The following is a 22,175-nucleotide window of genomic DNA, read 5'->3' as shown; positions in this document are numbered from 1 at the left end:
CCCCCCCCCCCATGCTGCTTTAAGGACTTGCCTTAAGTGATGCCTCTTGATCTGATCATCTTCTTCTTTCCAGTATTTTTCAGGAGTCCCTCCAGCGCTGGTGTCAGTCTCTGATCCAGCGCTGATTGCTGTATCTTGTGTGTCTCATGGTGTCTGTCTGAGTGCATGCTGCTGGCTGAGTGCATTGACTTACACTGTGTATCTCCTCTTCTCTAGTCTCAAGATCTCTACTGTGCATGTGCCCGCCCCATGATCCTTCACGGCCGCCCACAAATCTTCAGCTCTTCAGACTGGAGCAAGCGTCGAAGACACAGGTAAGTTTTTACCTATTTGTTAATGTTTTTTCATTTTTGCATGTATTTGCATATAGCTACTGCTTGCTAGAAGTATATATATGCAAAAAAATGAAGATTTATTTGTACTTTAAACACTGACATTTGTTTCCACAAACTGCACTTCTACAATGTCTGCTGATATTGTAGAAGTGCAGATCTGAGGGAATAGCAGATACAGTGGAAACTAATCATGTTGACAGAATATTCGGTCATCTGGTCTCAGATGATACAGCTAATAAAACAGCTGGATAAAACAAACAACAAAATGTTCTTTTTTTCAAGTAAAAGCTTTAAATCTGTGCACACTACTGTCTTCAAGATAGAGCTCATATGGAATACAATTTTACTAAGGCTTTTGCAGATTAGACACCATTTGACAACCATTCAACACTAACGATTTTAAATAGCTATAGTTTTAAGTGTATGAAGTTTCATGGAGGAGCTACAGCTGGTGAATCAGTGGACAGCACTGATATCTTGCAACAGTGGGGGTCAATTACAATCTGGATCTTATATTGCATCTTGGGAAGGTTACATCAGCAGAGCATTGCTGGGAAATCTCATCTGTAATCTCATGAGATCTCAGGGAAAGGAATTTTCCTCCCCTGAGATGATGTGCATGGTTACATGTCCTAGTCACATGTGCCAGAGTTCCAGGAAGTAAAGGGAGATGGATTCATCTGCCCGTAGTAAAAATGGTCACTGTGAAAAGAATGGAGAAGAAAAGAAAAACAAGGTATGCAAAGAATACAAAGCCGGCAATTATCTAGAAGTATCTGTTTGGATATTGTCATTACTAAACATTTCATAAGGTATATTTTTTGTTATTTTGATGATATGGGTAAAGTTCCTCTTTAACAGTATGGAATTTTTATGTTCTCCTCATGTTTGTATAAGATCCCTCTTCACGATCCGATTTCCCCTCACAATTCAAAAACACACTGAAAGGTTACTTGGTGCCCTCCCAAACAAGCCTTAATTTGGATTGTTTACGCCGGGGTGCCCACTATTTTTCGTCTGGAGATCTACTTTTCAAATGACGAGCTCATTGAGATCTACCAACGAAAAAACACCTGCATTCAGGGGTGGGAGGGGGCATAGGCTGCGCAGGCAGGCCCCTCGCCCACAGTGCGATCGCCTGCATCAGTGCCTGTGTTCCAGTCCAGTGCGATCCGCAAAAATGCTGCAAGCACTATTTTTGCAGATCGCACTGGACCGGAATGCAGGCAGGCAGGAATGTGCCTGCAGGAATGTGCCTGCGTTCCGAGTGCGGGCGATCGCACTGTGGGCGATGCCATTGACTTCAATACAGCTCCACACCCCCTCCCGCACCGGAACGCAGGGAGTCGGCCTGCTTACATTCCAGTGCATTCCAGTACATTACAGGTCCCGGCGTCCTGTCCTCCCGTGGTGCTCGTGTGGCCGACGTTGCACATGGGGTGTCCTGCACCTTTCCATCTGCAGCGTCTGACACATTCAGCCGGCAGCCGCACGAGCACCACGGGAGCATAGCCGTAGCCAGCTCCTTTTGCGCCTGAGGCAAGGAAAAAAAACAGTTTTTTTTATTTATTTTGTCAAAGTCCTCAATCTTTTTTTCTGCAGCCTCTATTCTAAATGAATGGAAAGCACAGAGGCTTCCCATTCATTAAGAAAATATTTGACTATCAGTTTCTGAATGGGGAGGAGACTCTGTACAGAGTGCTTCTGCCCATTGAGAAACTTATGAATGAAGAGGAGGTGATGTAAATCACCTCCTCTTCATTCATTTATAACTGGGGACACATAGTACTATGTGTCCCCAGTTATTTACAAACACTGGAGTGATCAGCCGATCGCTCCAGTGTTTGTCCTACACAGAGGATTGGTACATACTAGTGACATGTACCGATCCTCTGCCGCTCGTCCACGCACAGGGGGGCTGCAACTTCTCTGGATCCCCCTGCTCTCCCGGGCAGAGGCAGCGGGGGATACGACGAGCCGCGGGGGGGGGGTCGGAGCCGCTGTGACAGAACGGACGAGCAGTGAGGGGAGAGAGAGGCGCCGGCTGTCAGATCCTGGCCGAGCGTCTCTCTCTCTCCTCACTGCTCTGCATTAGTTAGTGACAGCGGCTCCGTCCTCCGCCCTCCCCCGCCGCCGGTTCCTTCACTTCTTCTCGGATCCCCGCTGGGGAGAGCAGCGGGGATCCAGAGAAGCGGCGGGAGGAGAGGACATGGCGATCTACCAGTGATCGCTACGCGGTCGACTGGTAGATCGCGATCGACCTTGTGGGCACCCCTGGTTTAGCCTTCAGGCAAAAGACTGATTTTAAAGGTTCTATGTATTCTGCAGAGTAGTGAACAATATAGGAAATAAGACATTTGTATTATTTTTACACTTATCCATACAATCACACATCTGGAACAGTCCATACCTTTTGCAAACATGGGTAAAATATCAGGGCTGCCCCAGCTCCATGTGTATGCACTTTCATTAAAAACAGAATCAAATTCAACTGGATTTTCCTTCCAACCTAGAGAGAAGACATAAACACTGTTACCTAAAAATACATCAAAGCAGAAGGTGTATACAGCTCACAAAGTATTACTCTGAGCACAGTGGTGTAGTGGTGTGCACTCCTGCCTTGCAGCACTAGTTCAAATCTCAATGATTTTGGAATTATAGAAGGCAGACCATCCTACAAAGGAGAAAGTAATTTGAAAGAATGTATCAGTAATCACAAATTATAAACAGGTAAGATTCTGAACTGTGCTAAAATCCTTACAATGCATATACTTGACCTGGTGAGGATTTTTGCTGTAAAGTCTGTCTATCTAAATCTGACATTTGAGTTTTTGGCTGAGATTAGTGGGATAAATGACACCGTTGCTTAGAATGTTTCAGACACTACAGTGGTCAGACCGTTGCACTTGAGTTTCTGAGTATGCCCATATGCCACAACCATCATGAGGGACTCTCACTCTCCAAACTAGACTTTTTATTTATAATGGTCATTATTAGGAGTGACACTGCCCTACTGCATTGTCAGATGCAAATCTCTGTGGCAGGAAAATAGATACAGAACCCTGAGGCCAGGTTTCATGCAATGCTTTACTGCAACGTGCGGTAACACACATTGCGTGCAGCAGTGAGATTGCTATGCCCTGGATTAGCTGTACTGAGTTGCACTGGCTGCCCAATGAAAAATTGGTGCCTTTAAAGTAAAATACGCCAAGAATGTGCGTTACTGCACCGCGGAGATGTGAAGACAAAGTGCTGTGTATCATATACAATTCTATGAGATGAAATGCCGGAACCTCAGAAATAACCCTACTAGCAAAGAGGATGTAAGAATAAATAAAGACAGACACAGCATATTGGCATAAAAGGCTGTGGTATTTATTGAAGGAGAACCCAAAACAACATTTTATAATAGCAAAATGTGCAAATTTACAAGGGCACAAGCCCAGCCATAAAGCTCAAACTAACCACACAAATTTAAAACCCAAGATTAAAGTCCTATCCAAGTAATAGCTGAAGGACTATCCCCTTTAAAAAATTCCACGAGGAAGCAATAGGTCTAGGGTAGGAGGGTGGGATGCTCCTCGGCTAACACTACTCCAAATGACAGGACAGGTGAATATAAGATGAAAGGATTCCACATGCCAGCCAACTGTGACCTCCATGGGAGCATCACATGCCAGCAACTGCAAACTCAAACAGCGTAGAGGAGAATAACAAGAGGGCTAGCATTCATCTCATGTGGGAGCTTCGCTAGACACTATAGCCCCTGGCTAGTTTCCCATGCCTGTGCAATATGTGTCAGCCCAGCCACCTGTAGCCTTAAACAAAAGGTGACAACACAGCTGGAAGGCAGTTGTCACCCATAACAGGAAGTTGCTGAACAAGGTTCTTCGGGGTAAAATCACCAAGTAGTATTTTAACGAAAGCTGCCAATTTTAAAAAACATTTTGATTGGGTAGCCCAGAATGATGTAATGTACATGGAAATTAATTTATCCCGGATAACATGTTGAAAATGCACACTGAGCTGCACATTCACAGCTCAGTGTACATAGCGGAGTACAAAAAATACCAATAAATAGTGCATGCTGGCGGAGAACTTGGCAAGCTCAGCGGAAGCTCTTGCATTGCTTCAACCTGCATAACTGTATGAGACAATATAGTAAGAATATTGATATTATGTCCAAAAAGGTGAGCGAAAATTGTATGGAGCCAACTGAGAAATATGGGCAAATTCCCTCTTATGCCCTTTCTTTGCATACAGCTATATCCCTGATGATAAAGTTAAAAGTGTTTATAGCTACTTCTACATTATTTACCTTATCTGAAAAACATGGAATAACAACAATATTGATTCCTCTAAGTCCTGGTTGTCAACGCTGTCCATGATATGACACATTTGTCAATAAGCTTACTTTTAATATTGCTAAAATTGCACCTACAGAAACACAGAAAAATACAAAAGCCAATGTGAAATATACATTTACTCTTATCGCCAATGGATAAGGAGTCAAGTCTATACAAAATTAACATTTTAGCTATGCATCTCCATATAAAGAGATTCTGTTGTTTTAAATAATATATGCTTGTGGTGGACAGTCTTATGTGTTAATTAAATATGCAGGCTGTATTTCTTGCTCAGTAGTGCTGCAGAGTAATTTAAGCAAATCTAAGCACAAAAATGTAATATATTGTAGCTTACCAGACTTTAGATGCAATGGCTGTTTAATGTCTAGTTATAAAAACTTATATGACAGTCAAGATGAAACTGCTTTGCCAAAACTAGGAGGAAAAAAAAAATTTTGCCCATAGTAACTAACCGGTTTCTTACCTGAGCTCTCCTTGCTATTCATGTAATGGGGTGAGAGGTCGTGTACTGGGGGGAGGTTTGGCCTAGTCATGAGGATTGGTATTAATGCAAAGATTTGCGCACAAAGCTAACATAAGACTGTCATCTGTCGCATTTGTTGCACTTGCTCTATCTGGAAGAGGATTTAGGCACTTGAACATGTGTGGCGCCCTAAAAGAAGCATAAGGGAACTGGTTGTTAAGCAAACACAGTTCATCCTTCAAGTATCATCAGACTCTGGAAAAAGCAGTGAAATTAGGGGATCCCTTGGAAATTCACTAGCAATTGGAAAGAGGCACCTATAGTCATTCACCTTGGAAACTGTTCACTCCATGGCACTGATCCATGCCGAAGTGCAGAATAAGTCATGCCACCACTTTTGTCAGGACTTCCTAAGTGAAGACAGTGAAGTGGAGAGATTCTGCAAGTACATTGGATTATACTGGAATTTTGTATTATAATGAGTAGGTCTGGAGAAGGACATTGCTTGAAATGAATGGAGTGAAGGTCCTTGAGAACAGCTTGTGAGGTACAGAAGCCTAAAAGTATTGTACTATACTCTGTGGTCAGATATGCCCAGCACACAAAAGTGATTTTGTACATGCAATGATTGTAATGCAATAAAGGTTTTATAGCTATCTTATCTTCCCTCAGATCTCTGTGATGTCACTCCCACTTGGGAAATCTTCTGCATATTTGGTGGGACGGCCTTGCGTTGCTCCCTTTTGGACTGCCGTTTGCTACGTTTTTTCTTACACGTGTTCACCAATCTCCAAAGTTTGCTCCTCTTTTCATTATACTTGGTGCAATCTCTTCAGCAAAGTGAAGTCTCCTCCATTTCTTTTTAATAGCGGCGAGGGCTATTATTTCGTGCCACTGGAAGACTTCTGTCCCTCCCCCTCTTTTGGGGGGAAGGACATGCAGTTCTTGCAACGTGTCAAAGAACTGACGGCCAACCTTAATGACCGACATGCCGCTTTCTGTGATGTCTGGAATCCTTGGATGTACTATGTTGATAAGACATCATTTGACAGATTGAAGGCCCCCTGTGACAGTTAATTAGTTGTTTTTTTTTGTCGATTGAGCTCATCGGTGTTGAGTTATATTGTGGTTCCTGTGGATTGGGGTCCCTTGCTTTACCCTTATTTTTGGTGTCTTCCCTCTCCCATATTTTGTTTGTTGCGCCTTTGCTTTCCTTCAGTTTCCGCTTTATCTCCTCTTTCCCCCCTTCTCCCATGAGACTTGGTGCCTCACTCTTGCATCACCTGTTTATTAAATTAATGTGTATGTAAACCCTATCAATAAAGTTCATAAATTCTTTTTAGTGTCACGGGAGGACATCATAATGTCCTCCCATGACCAAATGCTCTGTATATAGCAGGCCATTGCCCGCTACATACTGAGAGCTGTGCAGCCAGTACGGATCCTGACAATACTGTTGAGATCCACCCAGCTGGCTGATTGACAGCAGACTCTGCCTATATAGAGGCAGAGCCAGCTGTGCCCGCCCCCTCCCAGTTCGTTCCTCCAGTCATCGCTGGAGGATCGGAGAGGGGTGGGGGGATCCTTCCGGGGAGTGGTGACTGACAGTCACTGCTCTGTGCAAGGAAACAATTGGGAAGTGAGCGAGCGACGGTATGTGTTCGCCCACTTCCCAATCTATAGATTCGACATGTGACAGTTTCAATGTCACACGTCGGCTCTAACTATGAGGGTGAGTGTAAATCACTCACTTCATAGTTCTCCTTTAAGTATACTATCGAAAGTGTTTTGTTAAATTTGTTTAACAAAGATACCTGTTGATGCTGCCAAAAATCCAGTGAGCTTGTAACTTCCTTTGCACTTTTGCCTGTGCTGCGCTTTGGTCTCAGTCTATTAGTTTTGCTCAGCTTACCTCTGTGAACTACAGAAGACTTCCCCTAAATTATGCAGATAAGGACATGGGGAGGTGTTATACACTTACAACACACTTTCTCTCCTGGCGTGACCATGCTGCTCCTCCACAGATACAGTACAATAAGTCAGCATTGTCACCCTATGACAGGAAGTGTGTTACTGTCATGAACACAGGGTGAAAAAAAAAGCCCGGGAAAAAAAAGAAAAATGAATGCAGCTACTTCATCTAAGCACTGGTAAGCTGCAATATATTACATTTCTTTCTTGGTTTTAGATACGTTTAAAAAAAGTAGAGATGCACCGAAATGGAAATTTTAAAACCGAAACCGAAATAAAAAAAATGTCAGGCCGAAACCGATACCGAAAATGTTTATTTTTTCAATTTTTTTTAATATTTTATTTTTTAAAAACTAAGTAATAAAATGATGTAGGATGATAGTAAGGCAGCACGTTATTTATCTCAGGTGCCCCACTCAATATGGCCGCCGCTTGAGTGGGGCACCTGAGATAAAGAACGTGCTGACTTACTGTCATCCTAGATCATTTTATTACTGTGGTCTATGTGTATAGGGCAATGCCATGGATGCCGCTCGTGCACAACATGTTTTGTGTGCAAACATTGTAGTTCATAGGGAAACAGGAAGTCATGCGGTCCCACAACTCGATAAGTTCGTACTTTCGATCGATCACCGGCTGTCACTTTCTTTTCTCCACGCTGGGACATAGAGCAGCGCCCAGCGGGGACAAAAGAGACCAGGGAAGCGCCGATCTATCGGCCGAAACATGGCTCTTTCGGCATTATGCCAAAAGTGCCATTTTCGGCCGATATGTTTCGGCGGCCGATATATCGGTGCATCCCTAAAAAAAAGCCTATCTGGACTTCTTTTATTATCTCTTGGAATATTCAATTGCAAAGTGGATCTTGTAGGTCTGACTGTTCAAAATCATACATTACATTTTTTTCACATGGGTCCAGCCTAAGGCAACTATAGAATGATGATCACTTAAAAAATAGAATATCTTGTCATCTACACTCATAATCAGTATTGACAGAGTCAATGTATTTTCTGAGGACAACCACAGGACAGAACACTGATGCATGAAAATTCTGTATATGTTGTTTATATACCAATCTACTACCGGTATGAAGTCATACAAAACAAGACATATGTTAATACGGCGTTCCCTTCTATTATTCATACAGACTGGCATTAGGTATATAGTTAATATAAATGTTCACAGGAATTCATACTCACTTTGTAGCCATAAAAATGTCAACTTTATTTATTTTCCATTAAAAGCAAATGACCAGACTAAAACCCATATATAAAAGATATATAACTGAACAGACAGCATAAATGAAACAGAATACGAATATACAGCTGTTTCACAATATGGTAGCACTTTCTTTAGTCCCTATTATATTTCCCTACCTATGGATTTTACCCTAGTCAGATATATTTAATGGATTGAAAGTAAAGCAGAGGTTTTTATGGCCACTGAGCATGAGAGGATTTATGTAATAATTTAAGTTATACTTTAAACTGGCATTTTTCCCTCTCATTTTCTAGCCATCTGATTCCTGTTGCCTCAGTGGAATCAAAGGGGAACTATAGTATTTTTTGGTCTTATCTTTAAATACTGTACAACTGATAAAAAAAACTTGTTCCTTTGTATAGTGTGTAGATTTATAATACATACACCAGCCATATTTGTTCTTACAAATGCAGGCTCTGTTTTCTGGTTGTGTCTCTCTTGTTACAAGACTACCAGACAGGGTCTGCTTGACTGAAAACTTTCAACTCTAGTTAATGACAAGAAACACAATGATTCTTGTTGCCAGAGCCCATGTGATCTTCTGCTAAACCTTAGGACACATGTGGGAGCTAAGGAACAGAATTTTATTATTAATGAAGTTACACACATAAATAAGTTTCAAAGTTTCCGCATTCTATTAAAAAGTTTAATTAATTTTGGCTGCAACAGTCTTCAAACCTAGAGAAGACGTTTATTGTGGCTAATGTACTTGATTATACAGTATAGCTGGCACTTGATGGGGCATCTATCGAGTGTCCACAATAGTGATCTATTCCAAACCACATGTAATTGTATTACATCTGATAACATGCGGACTGCCACTTACATATGTGACCGCTGTCACCCAGTCATTAACTTGAACAGGTGACAGCAGCCACATCTAAATGGGAGATTTGCGATTCCTGCGGCACGAATCCATAGGTTCCTGACGCAGGAATCCCAAATCGCATAGTGTGAATGGGGCCTCAGTGTTTTATATCTTTTTCCTTTATAAGAGTTCCTTTCTATTATAACCGGATGTCCTGTAGATAGACGTACTGTATAGTCTCAAAATATAAATCAGTTGTTACCTCCTCACACCATTCTCCCTTTAATTTTCAATTAATTTACAATTCTCATTGAGTCTGTCATTTTCCAGCTAGTTATAAAAAAAAGTGTTCTCACATTGAACAAAACAACTCTACGTGTTTCAGCACATTGGTGCCTTCTTCAGGGGTAAAATATTACAGAGTGCTGTTATTGCATGATGCTATGTAAGAATAATCACACAATACTTTGAAAGATTGAAATAATACTAGCCCACTTAGATTAACAAGTGATGTAGTTTAAAAATAATTTGATAAGGATGTATCATAGTGTGGTTTATCTTCATTTTAGTACTTTTCAACAAAATGCTACATAATGGAATAAAAAAAATAAAACATCTTCTGTTTCTCATACGGTTCTCAATGACCCTGTATTCATTTCTGGCAGGACTATCACTACCGGGGAAAAAACAAATCTCAAATTGATATCATGATGTATTCCACCTCTGACATACCTTTACTGGGAGGAAGAAAAAAACATTTCTGAACAAGCCAACGTATACTTTTGATATGAATACATGTTGAGAACATAAACACATAGGCAGTTAATGCAACTATACATTGGATTGCTTTCATTCTACATCGTTTCCTATGTAATGATACCTTAAAATGTTTGTTTGTGCATCAGCCACATTTCCTGGCAATGATGCACACAATTAATTTTTTTGGAAAGGTCATGGATTTGAAAGGCAAAGATTTTATGGCAATAACAATCCAAAACCTTTATGAGTGCAACAGTCTAACAAAATGCCTTGGGTTTAGGCAAGAAAAAGGCAGTGATCCTAATTATTTTTAGTTTTTTAAAACCAAAAATAAAATATTAACACATCAGATATTAAATAAACCCTTACCTTAAAAAAAGTAAATATATTAGCTAAATTAATGAAATGTAAGCACCCCAGGATGCCAGCATACATGTTTTGCTGCCAAAACCCTTTGCGCTCTAATGTGCCAATACTAAATTGAGTAAAGGAATCTAAAGTCTGGCTTGGTTCTCCCACCTCTCGCAGGTCCTTGCATGATTAGCTTCAGCACACAGTTCTCAGCACCAATAACATGTGCAAATAATGACATTGTTCTAACAACTTCCATTTTCATATCCCCTTTTACTGCTGTACCAGTTACACAGAATGTCTAAATATGACTGTGCAGTCCAGTAGGCAACAGGGTTTGACCATGCTGCCCAAAGCACTCTAAAGTCTAACCTACCTAGTCAAACACACCCTTCTCTCTTCGTCAAGACCACAGTTCTGCATGAGGACATTGAGGACAGATGTGGCCTATACTCATCTGCACCAACATAGAGCACTAGAGTGGGTGGGCAGGAAGCATATTTACATTAAAGAGACATTGTCACCTTGCTAATGCAAAGCTGAAAGGCTGAAAGACCGTGTCTCTGCAAGGGGTCTCCCCAACCCACTTATACTCACCTTGGCTATGCTTCCTTGCCACTCTTTCCTCTGTCACAGCTGGTGATAAAATCAGCAGTGTGAGCAACCTGGAGGGGCAGTGGCATTACTCCCTTGGTTATGTGACAGTACTTGGGCCTAGTGATTGACTCAAGCACTATCACAGGGTGGCAGGTGCCATTGCCCCCCACCTCCAGAAGCACCAAGAAGTGTTGTTTGCTGCAACAGAGGAATGAGCTCATCTTCCATCCACCGCTCAGCAGTGACTCAAAATCCTTTCAAATCTCTGATGTAAACACAGAGCTGGTGTTTTAGGGGAAGGAGCTTGATGAGCTCTGCTGCTGAGAAAATTACTTTTGCGCATGTGCTGTGAACTATGAGTATGAATTTTTCCACAGTAACTACAGTGACAAAAGTCAGTAAGGCTTTGGTTGAAAGCTTATTTACTGGTTGTAAAGAAATATGTAAAAACTTGAATGTCCACAGCTTTGACAAAGGGTCACTAAGCATTTCCAAGTGGAAATCAGCTAAAAAGTATAAACATATGGTGGTACAGGACTATAAGTCCTAAACATTAGACTAAAACAACGAATCATTTGGCGTGACTGTCCCTGTTCTGAAAATACATGTCCCTAGACACACTTTCTTTTTATGGCACAATATGTCTCAGTTATTAGAAAGCAACCCTCCATATATTGTAGTACACCTTAATAGACTTCACAGATTTCTGTTTTATAGGCTTACTTTGCAATAAATGTGAACTAGGTTATTAGTGTATTAGGGTGTATAGCGGAGTGTGGTGGAATAACTTACAATGTTAGTTTGTTTGATAGACAGACAGACAGACAGACAGACAGACAGACAGACAGATGGTCCTCCACTTCTCTTTGTCACTCTGTTAGTCGCAGACACTCTGACATCATCATGTATGATGCAGAACCAGCAGTCCTGCATAGTAAGTGAGTGCAGGGGTGAGAGCAGGGAAGTCCCACTGCAAGGGTCAATTTTTAAATTACTGGAAGGTCAGCATTAGAAGTAAAGGCATTCAGTCTACTTGCTCAGCCAATTCAAATGTTAAACACAAACTAGTTTCTGTTACACGAGTGTGAATCAGCAGTTCTGTGTTTGATTCTTCACAGATAATAGAGATAATTTGACCTAATTTGTACCAGTAACTGTGCCAATGAAGAAGCATCAAGAATACAGTAATAAAATAACAATTTTAACAATTAACTAAAATAAATAACAATTATTATTAGGAGATTTATATATAGATATATATATATATATATATACACACACACATACTGTATACACACTGCAGGTATCACATGCCGCTCAGCTCACGGTATTCTCCATGCAGAGAGCGGTAACTATCAATCACAGCTCCCCGCAGGGATTCCCTCCTCCCCTATGTGCTTTTCTAGAGTCATTGGAGGGACAGACAGGGGAGGGGGCAGACACAGCTCTAGAGAGGCAGAGCCAACTGTCAATCAGGCAGCTGGCTGGATTCAAACAATATTGTCGAGATCCATCCCGGCAGAAGTGCAGCTCTGCACTGTCAGCAAATAGCAGGCAGTAGCCTGCTAGATGATGGTTTTCGGTCACAGGAGTACATTAGTAAATGTGTTACTTTGACCTAAAAGAGGACTAAAACTAAAAGAAAGGTCTGGATTTAATTATATTTTAAAACCTGTAGACCTCTGAGGAAGCCTTCAAGCAAAAGATATCAGGGCTAGGTGGCATGCTTTTGTGAAGACCCATTTTCTACCTATGTTGGTAAACTGGATCTGCTAGACACATATGGTAGGGTGAGTTTTGCAATGAACCTTGCCATGCTTGTATGCCCTTCATGCTTGGGAGGATTTTTTTTTTTTTCGTGCACACTTGGATGCTGGATCCATCTGATTTATGTCTACAACACACTGTTAGGTGGGTGTAGAAATATGGAAACATGGACACAGGCACTCCAATAAGTGATGTTTCTGCCTGATGAAGGGGATCCTATCTGACCCCGAAACGTTGCATTGAGTGTTTAACTATGCAGCATGTAGGTTAATAAATAGACGTACTTATATTGCTATTGGAGTGCCAGTGTCCATGTTTCTATGCAGATGACTAGGTGGTTGCCATCCACTGATCACCGTTGCACCCACTTTAGATAACTGGATCAGCAGCTCTGAGTGTGGTGGGTATATGGACTTTATCTTGTTAGGTGGGTGTGACACTCTTAAGATATGCAATATCTGCAATATACAGCATACTAGTGGTCATCAATGGCATATCTACTCAATCAAGCCATTTGTTTTCTGCAGTTGGGATTGTATTTGATCCAACTACAGCTGTATTGCCACTTACATCACATCTAATGTTGCAATATAAAATTTTCTAGATAAAGGGTTTGCTCACACAACATCTGTCGAGCTGCGTTTTTCTGTAAACCGCCGCACATGTATGGTGTGAGGAGGGCACCATGTTCTCACCAAACATGTGTAGTGCTGTGCTGCAACCGCAGCTCGACGGACACAGTGTAAACAAAGTTTACTTGCTTGAAGCAGCAAGACTACGGTATCTCACAGAAGTGAGTACACCCCTCACATTTTTGTAAATATTTTATTATATAATTTCACGACACAGAAGAAATGACACTTTGCTACAATGTAAAGTAGTGAGTGTACAGCTTGTATATCAGTGTACATTTGCTGTCCCCTCAAAATAAATCAAAATAAATCAACACACAGCCATTAATGTCTAAACCGCTGGCAACAAAAGTGAGTACACCCCTAAGTGAAAATGTCCAAATTGGGCCCAATTAGCCATTTTCCCTCCCCGATGTAATGTGACTCGTTAGTGTTACAAGGTCTCAGGTGTGAATTCATTTAGCAATTATATATGTATTGTCTGCACTGTATTAGCAGTATATACTCTATATAGAGTATATACTGCTAATACAGTGCAGACAATACATTTACAATTATACTAACATGAATGTATTAAATGATCTGTATGTAGCCCTGTACTATGGATCATTTAACCCATTCATGTTAGCAGAGGATCATTGTAAATGTATTGTTGCAGGCACTCTATATGTACATGTACTATATACTACATATAGAGTGCACTGAACAATAGATTTACAATTATCCTCTGCTAATATGAATGGGTTAAATGATCCGTAGTACATGATATGTAGCCCTGTACCCCCTTTTCCACTTACAGAGCTAGGTTATTTTTCTTTTAAATAAATATTAATGTAATTTTATTGGTATCTATCTACCAGTAGCTGCCTCATTTCCCACCCTCGGCTTATATTCGGGTCAATACTTTTTCCCAGTTTTTTTTTTGGTAAAATTAGGTACCTCGGCTTATATTCGGGACGGCTTATACTCGAGTATATACGGTATATTCTTTTGGAGTTTTCAATGACTTATTAATAAAGTCAATTTTATTTTATTATTGTATTTCTGATGCAACTTTATTAGTCTAGATCTTGATCGCAGTTATTATTGGTACAAATCTGTCATCGAGTGAGTAATAAGGTGGGGTCTACACTATCATAGACTGGATTGTTGATTGTGATACCTATTCATTCATACTCATATTATGTTAAACTTTTACCTAAGACACTTCTTCCATGAAAGCAGAGTCCTGATGGGTCCCTTTGTGGTCCATCATACTCTGAAAACCTAGCTAGTGTTAAAATTAGCCAAATTCAAATGACAGATACAGGTGAAACTCGAATAATTAGAATATCGTGCAAAAGTAATTGCAGTAATTGCTGCAAAAGGGGCCCAAACCGAGTACTGAGTACATATGCATGCTTGTACTTTTCAGAGGTCCGATATTGTTCTATGTACAAACCTTGTTTTATTGATTGCATGTAATAATCTACTTTTTTGAGGTTGTGGATTTGGGGTTCTTGGGGTTTTCATGAGCTGTAAGCCATAATCATCACAATTATGACAAATCACGGCTTGAATTATCTTGCTTTGCATGTAAGGAGTCTATCTCATATATTAGTTTCACCTTTTAAGTTACATTAGTGAAATAAATGAACTTTGCACGATATTCTAATTATTCGAGTTTCACCTGTATATGACATATACCTTTATGGTCTCTCTCTATGATATTTTCAAAGCTTCTAAAATCTCATACACTGGTATAATATGCCATTACCACAGTACCATTATTCACACAAAAGCCTGATTTGAATGTATTGTTTATTTAGTGGTGCCTGCATAATATCTCTAGGGAAGTCACAATGAAGCAGCTAATTAGCCAACTACCTCAGTCTTTTCATTAATTTAAAGTGTAGTTCTACCTTTGCAGCCAAATTTGAGAAAAACTCCATTATATACTTGTTGTGCATTCCTATTTACACAGCATGCCTAAAAATAAATATAAGAAAATTATTTTCATTCTAGTTATTTCTTTGAAGAATGATTATACATGACTCTATAGGCAGCTTGTATTGATCAAAACATATTTGAGGACAGATTGGTTTAAACGTGCATTAACATACAATGTACCACCCAAGCCTTGTAATCTTTAACCCATTGTGCACAATTATTTTACAAATAATGAGATCTACCAGCACAGAACAGGCAGGGTTAATTATGGCAAACATAACTCCCTATCCCCCTCCTTATACACGGTGTATATATGTGTTATCCCAATTTGGCTGCAAAGGTGGAAATATTGTTTTATTTATTTTTTTGGAAGAAAAAAACAATTCTCCAAATACATAGATCTTGAAGGAAAACATCTAAGTCTCTATTTATATGGTGTTCTTTTGTAACACATTATCAGGGTTACACAAATGCTGATACCTTTTGCAACTGCACTGACATCTTCATAGAAACCTGCTATCAAGGCAACATGTCCCGGTCTGGACTCTGTAGGAACTCGAGTGTGAGAGACACCAAAGCTACCCCTTGTTTGGATTATTTCTCTGAAACAAAAAGACATTTGGAAGTTATTCAACGTGTAGAATGCATCCACTACAGTAGATACAGATACTATTAAGATAAAGTACATATTATATGGTAAAAATATGAACAAGCCAGATACACATATAGTGATTACTGTCATAAAGATCCCAGGCCCAGAGCCTCATCCAAAACGCTTCTCAGTCCATTTTTTGATGTAAAGTCACAGTGATGAACATTGATTTAAGAGAATTATTTTTTAACAAACTGTGATGCTATTAAACCAGTCAAAGTCTTCCCACTACTTATTATTCTGTTCTGGGTGAATTTACCCACCAAAATTTATGACAAAGGATGTCAAAGCCAAACTTCAGTCAACCAGCTATATACATGGATTAAATATATAGAAGTGTTAAGGACTCGGACATCAAGAATCCGACATATATCTGTCCCTGGGCCAAATTCAGTCCAAAGTGTGCACACTATCAGTGAAGAAATAATAAACGCTGACACAGAGAGTCAGAATAAAAATACTTCTTTATTATTGTTTCGCACGGTTGTGTTTTATATAGGCAGCTGATAGTGTATATGTAAACATAGCGTTTGCGATAGCTTTCTAGGTTATAATTGGACTGATTCATTAAAGCGTAACCTCCTTCCAGGGTTCTGACGTCTCGTCTTGGGTGTCGTTTCTCCTGGAGGCGCCATCTTGGTTTCTATTTCTACTGCGTACTTCTCATGGGGGGGGGAGGGGTGCTAAGTTGAGCAACTAACAAGGCAGCCATTTTGATTAAGAATTAATACTATTTTATCTGCCAAACGATTTGTATTTTTGTGCATCCAGTGCTAAGATTTACACATCTCTGCCACATAGCACAGCCCTTTCTGGCAGGGCTGATGAGCTTGTCATTCTGCTCTCTACTGATATCAGCATGTTACTTGCTAGCACACGAGTACTGCAGCACAACTGATTGGCTTCTGCTTCTCTTACGCTAAGTTCTGCTGTAAAAATGGGGATAGTAAGATGCTGATACCAAGTAGAAGTAAGGTACTTACACTGCTTGAATTTTATATTATGTAATAATGAATGCATTAGCAAATATAAATGACGCATTAATGAATACAGAGTTACATTAATGTGCATCTTTTTTTATATACTAGCACACGGAAATATGGGTCAGTGCAGTGGCTGTGAGTGTAAACTGCATGTCAGGTGCAGTGGCGGTGAATGTAGCAGTGCACATGAAGTACGGTGGTGGCAAGTGTAACAGTGCACATTGGATGCAGTGGCGAGAAGTGTAAGATTACACATTGGATGCAGTGGTGTCAAGTGCACTTCAGGGACGGTTGAAGTGTAAGATTAAATGTCAGGTGCAGTAGCAGCGAGTATGAGAGTGCACGTCAGGTGCAGTAGTGTCAAGTGTAAGAGAGCCTGTCAGGTATAGTAGTGCCAAAAATAAGAGAAGTGCAGTGGCATTGAGTGTAAGAGTGTAAGCGTAAGAGCACACGTCCTGTGCAGGGGCTTCGAGTGTAAGAGTACACTTCAGGTGCAAGGGCTTCGAGTGTAAAGCCGACCATGCACTATGTGAATTTCATTCGGTTCTTGATTAACTGGCCAAAGTTTGCGAAGCGGGAGCTGCTGTGTGCACCCTCCTGGCCGACATCCCTTGATCAACAGATCAAATGAGCAGGTTCAAACGAAGCTTGTTGGCTACTGTCAGAATACAATGAAAGCAGCAGGGGATTCCTCCATCCACGCTTGTACGCGCTGATAGAGGAATTTGTTATATTTTCTTTGTTTAGCCTGCAGGTTGAAGAAAGAAAATATAACAGTGTATGACCAGGTTAAGAGTACACGTCAGGTGTAGTCGCGTTGAGTGTAAGAGTGCACATCAGGTGCAGTTGCCGCGGGTGTAAAGGCTCATTCACAGGGGTGTGCCAGGGTGCCCGCACTTGAATGCACACCATCTGCATCCAAGTGCGGGCACCTGCACCTGCACGGATGTCGGTGTGTAGCCGTGTACAGACGCGTCCTCCCATAGGGAGATACAGGCAGCTGCACGCAATAACAAGCATAACCAGGTCTCTGCACAGGCGTGCATGCCGTATGAATGTGCACACCTGTGTGAATGAGCTCTAAGGACCCATTCACACCACCAAAAGATCATCTCCAGACCAGACCAGATTGTTTCTGGACCTAAAATGCATCCCAATGTATCCCTAGACTATTCCTGGCCTCTGTTCACACCAGCGCAGATTGTTCCAGACCAGAACAGAAAAATACTGCATGTCTCATTTTGTCTGGTCTGGAAGGCACTGGAACGCATGGAAACACATCAAAAAGGCATGCAAATGCACTGGAACGCACCTGAAAGCCCATTTTAAGCTTAAAAAAACCAGCTCCAAAATGCGTCAAATTCACTATAAAATCGCTGCAAAACGCAATGCACTGCATTCCAGATCTGGTCCGAAAATGGTGTGAACCTGCCCTAAGAGTATGCATCGGGTACAGTGGGATCAAATTTAAGAGTGCATATTGGATGCAGTGGTGTTAAGTGTAAAAGTGCATGTCAGGTGCAGTTGCGGCGAGGGTAAGAATAACACCTGCTGCTGTGTCAGTTGAGTGTACTTTGAGCTATGGAGGTCTTATTACTGTAGAGATTGGGAGAAGACATTATGCTTAAAGTGGAACTGCAGTGTTTACAAAATAATAAGAAGCATAGTGCTGGCGAGATTCTGTTACTGCATCTGCTCTCTTCCCCTGGCGAGATTCTGTTACTGCATCTGCTCTCTTCCCCTGCACATGTGCCGACCATATGGGGTGAGTGAATGACACCATCCTCATAGTTAGAGCCGACATGTGATATTGAAACTGTCACAAGTCAACTTTCTTAAATCGGAAAGTGAGCGAACACATACCGCTGCTCGCTCATTTCCCAATCATCTCCCTGCAGAGAGCGGTGACTGACAGTCACCGCTCCCCGCAGGGATTCCCCCCCTCCCCTCTCCCTAAACCTCCAACGCTGACTGGAGGGACGGAAGGAAGAGGGGGCGGACATAGCTGGCTCTGCCTCTAGATAGACACAGCCCGATGTCAATCAGTCAGCGGGGTAGATCTCTACACTATTGCCGGGATCCGTGCCGGCTGTGGCGCTCTCAGCATACAGCGGGCAATAGCCTGCTTTATACAGAGTTTAGGGTCAAGGGAGGAGGTTAGTATATGTCCTCCCGTGACCCTAAAGAGAACTATAGGATAAAAAGGTTACCCCATAGTTCTCTTTTAAGAAATATGCTTTCCTCCATCTCTACTGCTTACTCCCTCACTCAGTACTATTGCCTTTCTCTTTCTCTCTTGTCCTGCTCCCATCACCTCTCACTACTTCTGCCCCCGTCTCGCTTTCTACTCCTTTCTTTCTCTGCCTCTACTGTGGCCTCTCTCTTCCTTTTTGTACTCTTGCTTCCCTTTTTCCCTTCGAACACTTGCATTTCTCTCCATCTTCTGCTACTTTCCTCTATCTGTGACCTTAGACACTTATGAGATGATACACTACCGCTCATGTGCAGTATAACACCATCATAATGTAATGCCATATTGAACAAAGGCAGAACCCTGATGGAACCCCAACGTTCTCTTAAAGAAGTCCAAGGGGGTAAGGTTATTCTTTAAAAAACTGCCCTTTCTAATTAGAATTTTTGAATGCAACTATGCAAGCATTAAAAGAGAACTAAAGCCAAACCTTTTTTTGGCTTTAGTTCTCTTTTGCGTCAAAGGAGTACATTTACTACTACTACTTCTGTGACCCACTTCTGTGACCCAAAGTCAGCATCTAGCGGCTACTGCCTACTATTTGGTGATAGCACAGAGCAGCGTGCAGCAAAGAAAGATACAGACAATATTGTCGGGATCCACCCAGCTGCCTGATTGACAGCTGGCTCTGCCTCTTTGGAGGCAGAGGCAGCTATGCCCACCCTCTCCCGTCTGTCCCTCTAATGAGCGCTGGAGGAACACAGAAGGAAGGATGGAATGCCTGAATGCCTCTGCAAGGAGAAGACCATGAGCTGAGTCATCAGCGGTTCGTGATCACTCAGCTCTCGATCTATACAGCAGGCATGTGACACCTGCAGTGTCACATGCCGGCTCTAAATAGTGGGAGGAGTACATTTTACGCTCTCAATATTTCTCCATCTATTCTTATCTAATACTAAAACTTATCTTATCTGATACTAATCTATTGTTTATCCTATATTATTATTATGAACCTGAAATCTGCATTTCAACATGAAACTAAGCGGGGAAACTATAAAGCCATTTTACTTCAGTATTCTTCTCCTAATATAACTATAAGATATGGAGGTCAGCTTAAATATATAACAGTAAATCATGGAAGAATATAATGTTACAGGTAATGATAATATATAAAATATGCTTATTTAAAATAAATTATACAGTTAAATTACCTTAAACCTTAATCTGACACCCTGAGAATTCTGCCAATCCCCTAACTGAAGCGATGACGAAAGTATACAGGAAACACTCAGTGAATAAATGAACCCCATTAGTATGCTACAATAGCACTATAGTGACAAATGTATAAAATCTGGGAGAGAGAGAAAATTAGGTTTGCCCACATTAAGTGCTTGATTTCCTTTCACAGTCAACTTTAGATAAATTATGGGGTTATCTAAGAGCGCTGCAATGGTAAAATGGACACATTTTCTGTCTTCAGCTTTATATAATGCAGTGTAAAAAAAAAATCAAAATATATATTATGGGTCTAACCATAATAGCTAAAGAAGGAAAACACTTTACATTCCATTTAACGACTATTGAAATAATATATCAGTCACATAGGGAGCGCAATGGTTTCAGGCCTATTATTTTTCAAATGACTTATAGATTTGCATTGTGAGAAGGAGCAGTAAAGCCTAACCATTATGCAGCTCTGCAAAGCACAAAGCCAAGCCTGCATATATAGTGAGCAAATATACCTCCCCTGTGTACATATATATTTACAAATCATACATAGAGAGAAAGTTTTTAAAACATAATACATAGGGGTGTATTTATATACAATTCGCAGAGCTATTACTCCTGCAGAATTTCATATACATTTGTTCTGTGTGAATGAAGGTAAAAGCGAATGTCATTAGCATATTTTCTTTTCGAGTTCAATGTAATGTCAGCAAAATACCACATTATAACCACTAGATAGAACTGAGGAGCATAAGGAAAAAACATTTTTATTTCCTTTGCCCCTCAGCTCAATCTATTAGCCATAATATGATATATTCCTGATATTACATTTGACCTGTACAGAAAATAAGCTAATAATATTAGTTTTTGCCTCCATTGGCACAGGGTGAATGGACAAGCAATTTTGCAGGCAAATGGCTCGGCTAACTGTTTGTAAATACACTCCTTATTGTCAAGAATATTGCATTAAGATAATCACGTTTATTTAGAAGAAGAAAAAAAAGACTTTGAAAGACTATAAATTACACCAAAAAACAAATCTGGCAGTTCCCATATTTTTATTTTCACATGTACCTTTTCAAAAACAAATAAAATATTAAAACTGGTAAGCTGGACATTTTGTTTAGCACTACCATGTGATCTTACCTGAGATAAGGAGCCCGAGAAACACCATTTTCATCCAACTCAAAAAAGGTGTCAGCTCGCAAGCCATCAGCTACAAACAGCACTAGACGTTTTGCCGGAGATGGCAGCAAAGTGTGTTGTGGGGTCATTCCATGGACCAGCGGAGATGTGAAGTAGATGTCAAAAATTGAGACAAAAAACACCAGATGGACTAGCAATAAAAAAAATTAACAACCTCTAAAAAAAAAAAAAACACACGTTGACAATCCCTAGGGGTAAAGAACAATATGTAAATTTCTAGCAAATATCAATATTCAAGAGACCCTGCCAAGTCTCTAAACACATCAAAATGATTGTTCCCTGCATCAGAAGGGATAGAATTTGTACTTGTCTGGTAGCCTGTGTCTTCTCCCTCCCCTCCATTACAGTGCAGCAGTCTCCATTAGGCTGGCCATACACTAGTGGATTTCTGAACGAACGTTCGCACAGAAGATCTATTTTTATTCTAATATTTTCATTTTTGGTACTCGCCGATACCGAAAGTCCCCTTAACGGAAGCCGAGCCAGCTTGCCAATTAATCAGGAAGCTTTCTGATCAGCCGGGAAGAAAACTCCATGCTCCCTGGTGACGAGGGAACATAGAGGCGGCTTCCAGGCCAATCAGGAAGCCAGGCAGCGTGTAGTGACTCGCCGTCCGGTTTACTGATACCAGGATTTCTGGTATCGAATAGGCATCAGGAGAATTTGGGCAAGTAAGA

At 40.8% G+C, this 22,175-nt stretch overlaps 1 protein-coding gene across 1 annotated transcript in view; it reads right to left on the bottom strand.

Annotated features, from left to right (window-relative positions):
* The window catches only part of PIGN (phosphatidylinositol glycan anchor biosynthesis class N), a gene marked incomplete at both ends in the record, with an annotated part of 128,295 nt that extends 106,654 nt beyond the window's left edge, over positions 1-21,641 (bottom strand). The window contains 3 exons of the mRNA XM_018570237.1: positions 2,746-2,844; positions 15,720-15,841; positions 21,439-21,641. Coding sequence (XP_018425739.1) covers positions 2,746-2,844; positions 15,720-15,841; positions 21,439-21,641 — 424 coding nt within the window. The remainder of the gene's footprint in view (positions 1-2,745; positions 2,845-15,719; positions 15,842-21,438) is intronic.
* Between the last annotated feature and the right edge of the window lie 534 nt (positions 21,642-22,175).

The sequence above is a fragment of the Nanorana parkeri genome, unplaced genomic scaffold (genome assembly GCF_000935625.1).
Source record: "Nanorana parkeri isolate BGI_ZX_2015 unplaced genomic scaffold, ASM93562v1 scaffold1484, whole genome shotgun sequence".
NCBI lineage: Eukaryota > Metazoa > Chordata > Amphibia > Anura > Dicroglossidae > Nanorana > Nanorana parkeri.
The sequence above is the reverse complement of the archived record's forward strand: the minus strand, read 5'-3'. Positions and strand labels throughout refer to the sequence as shown.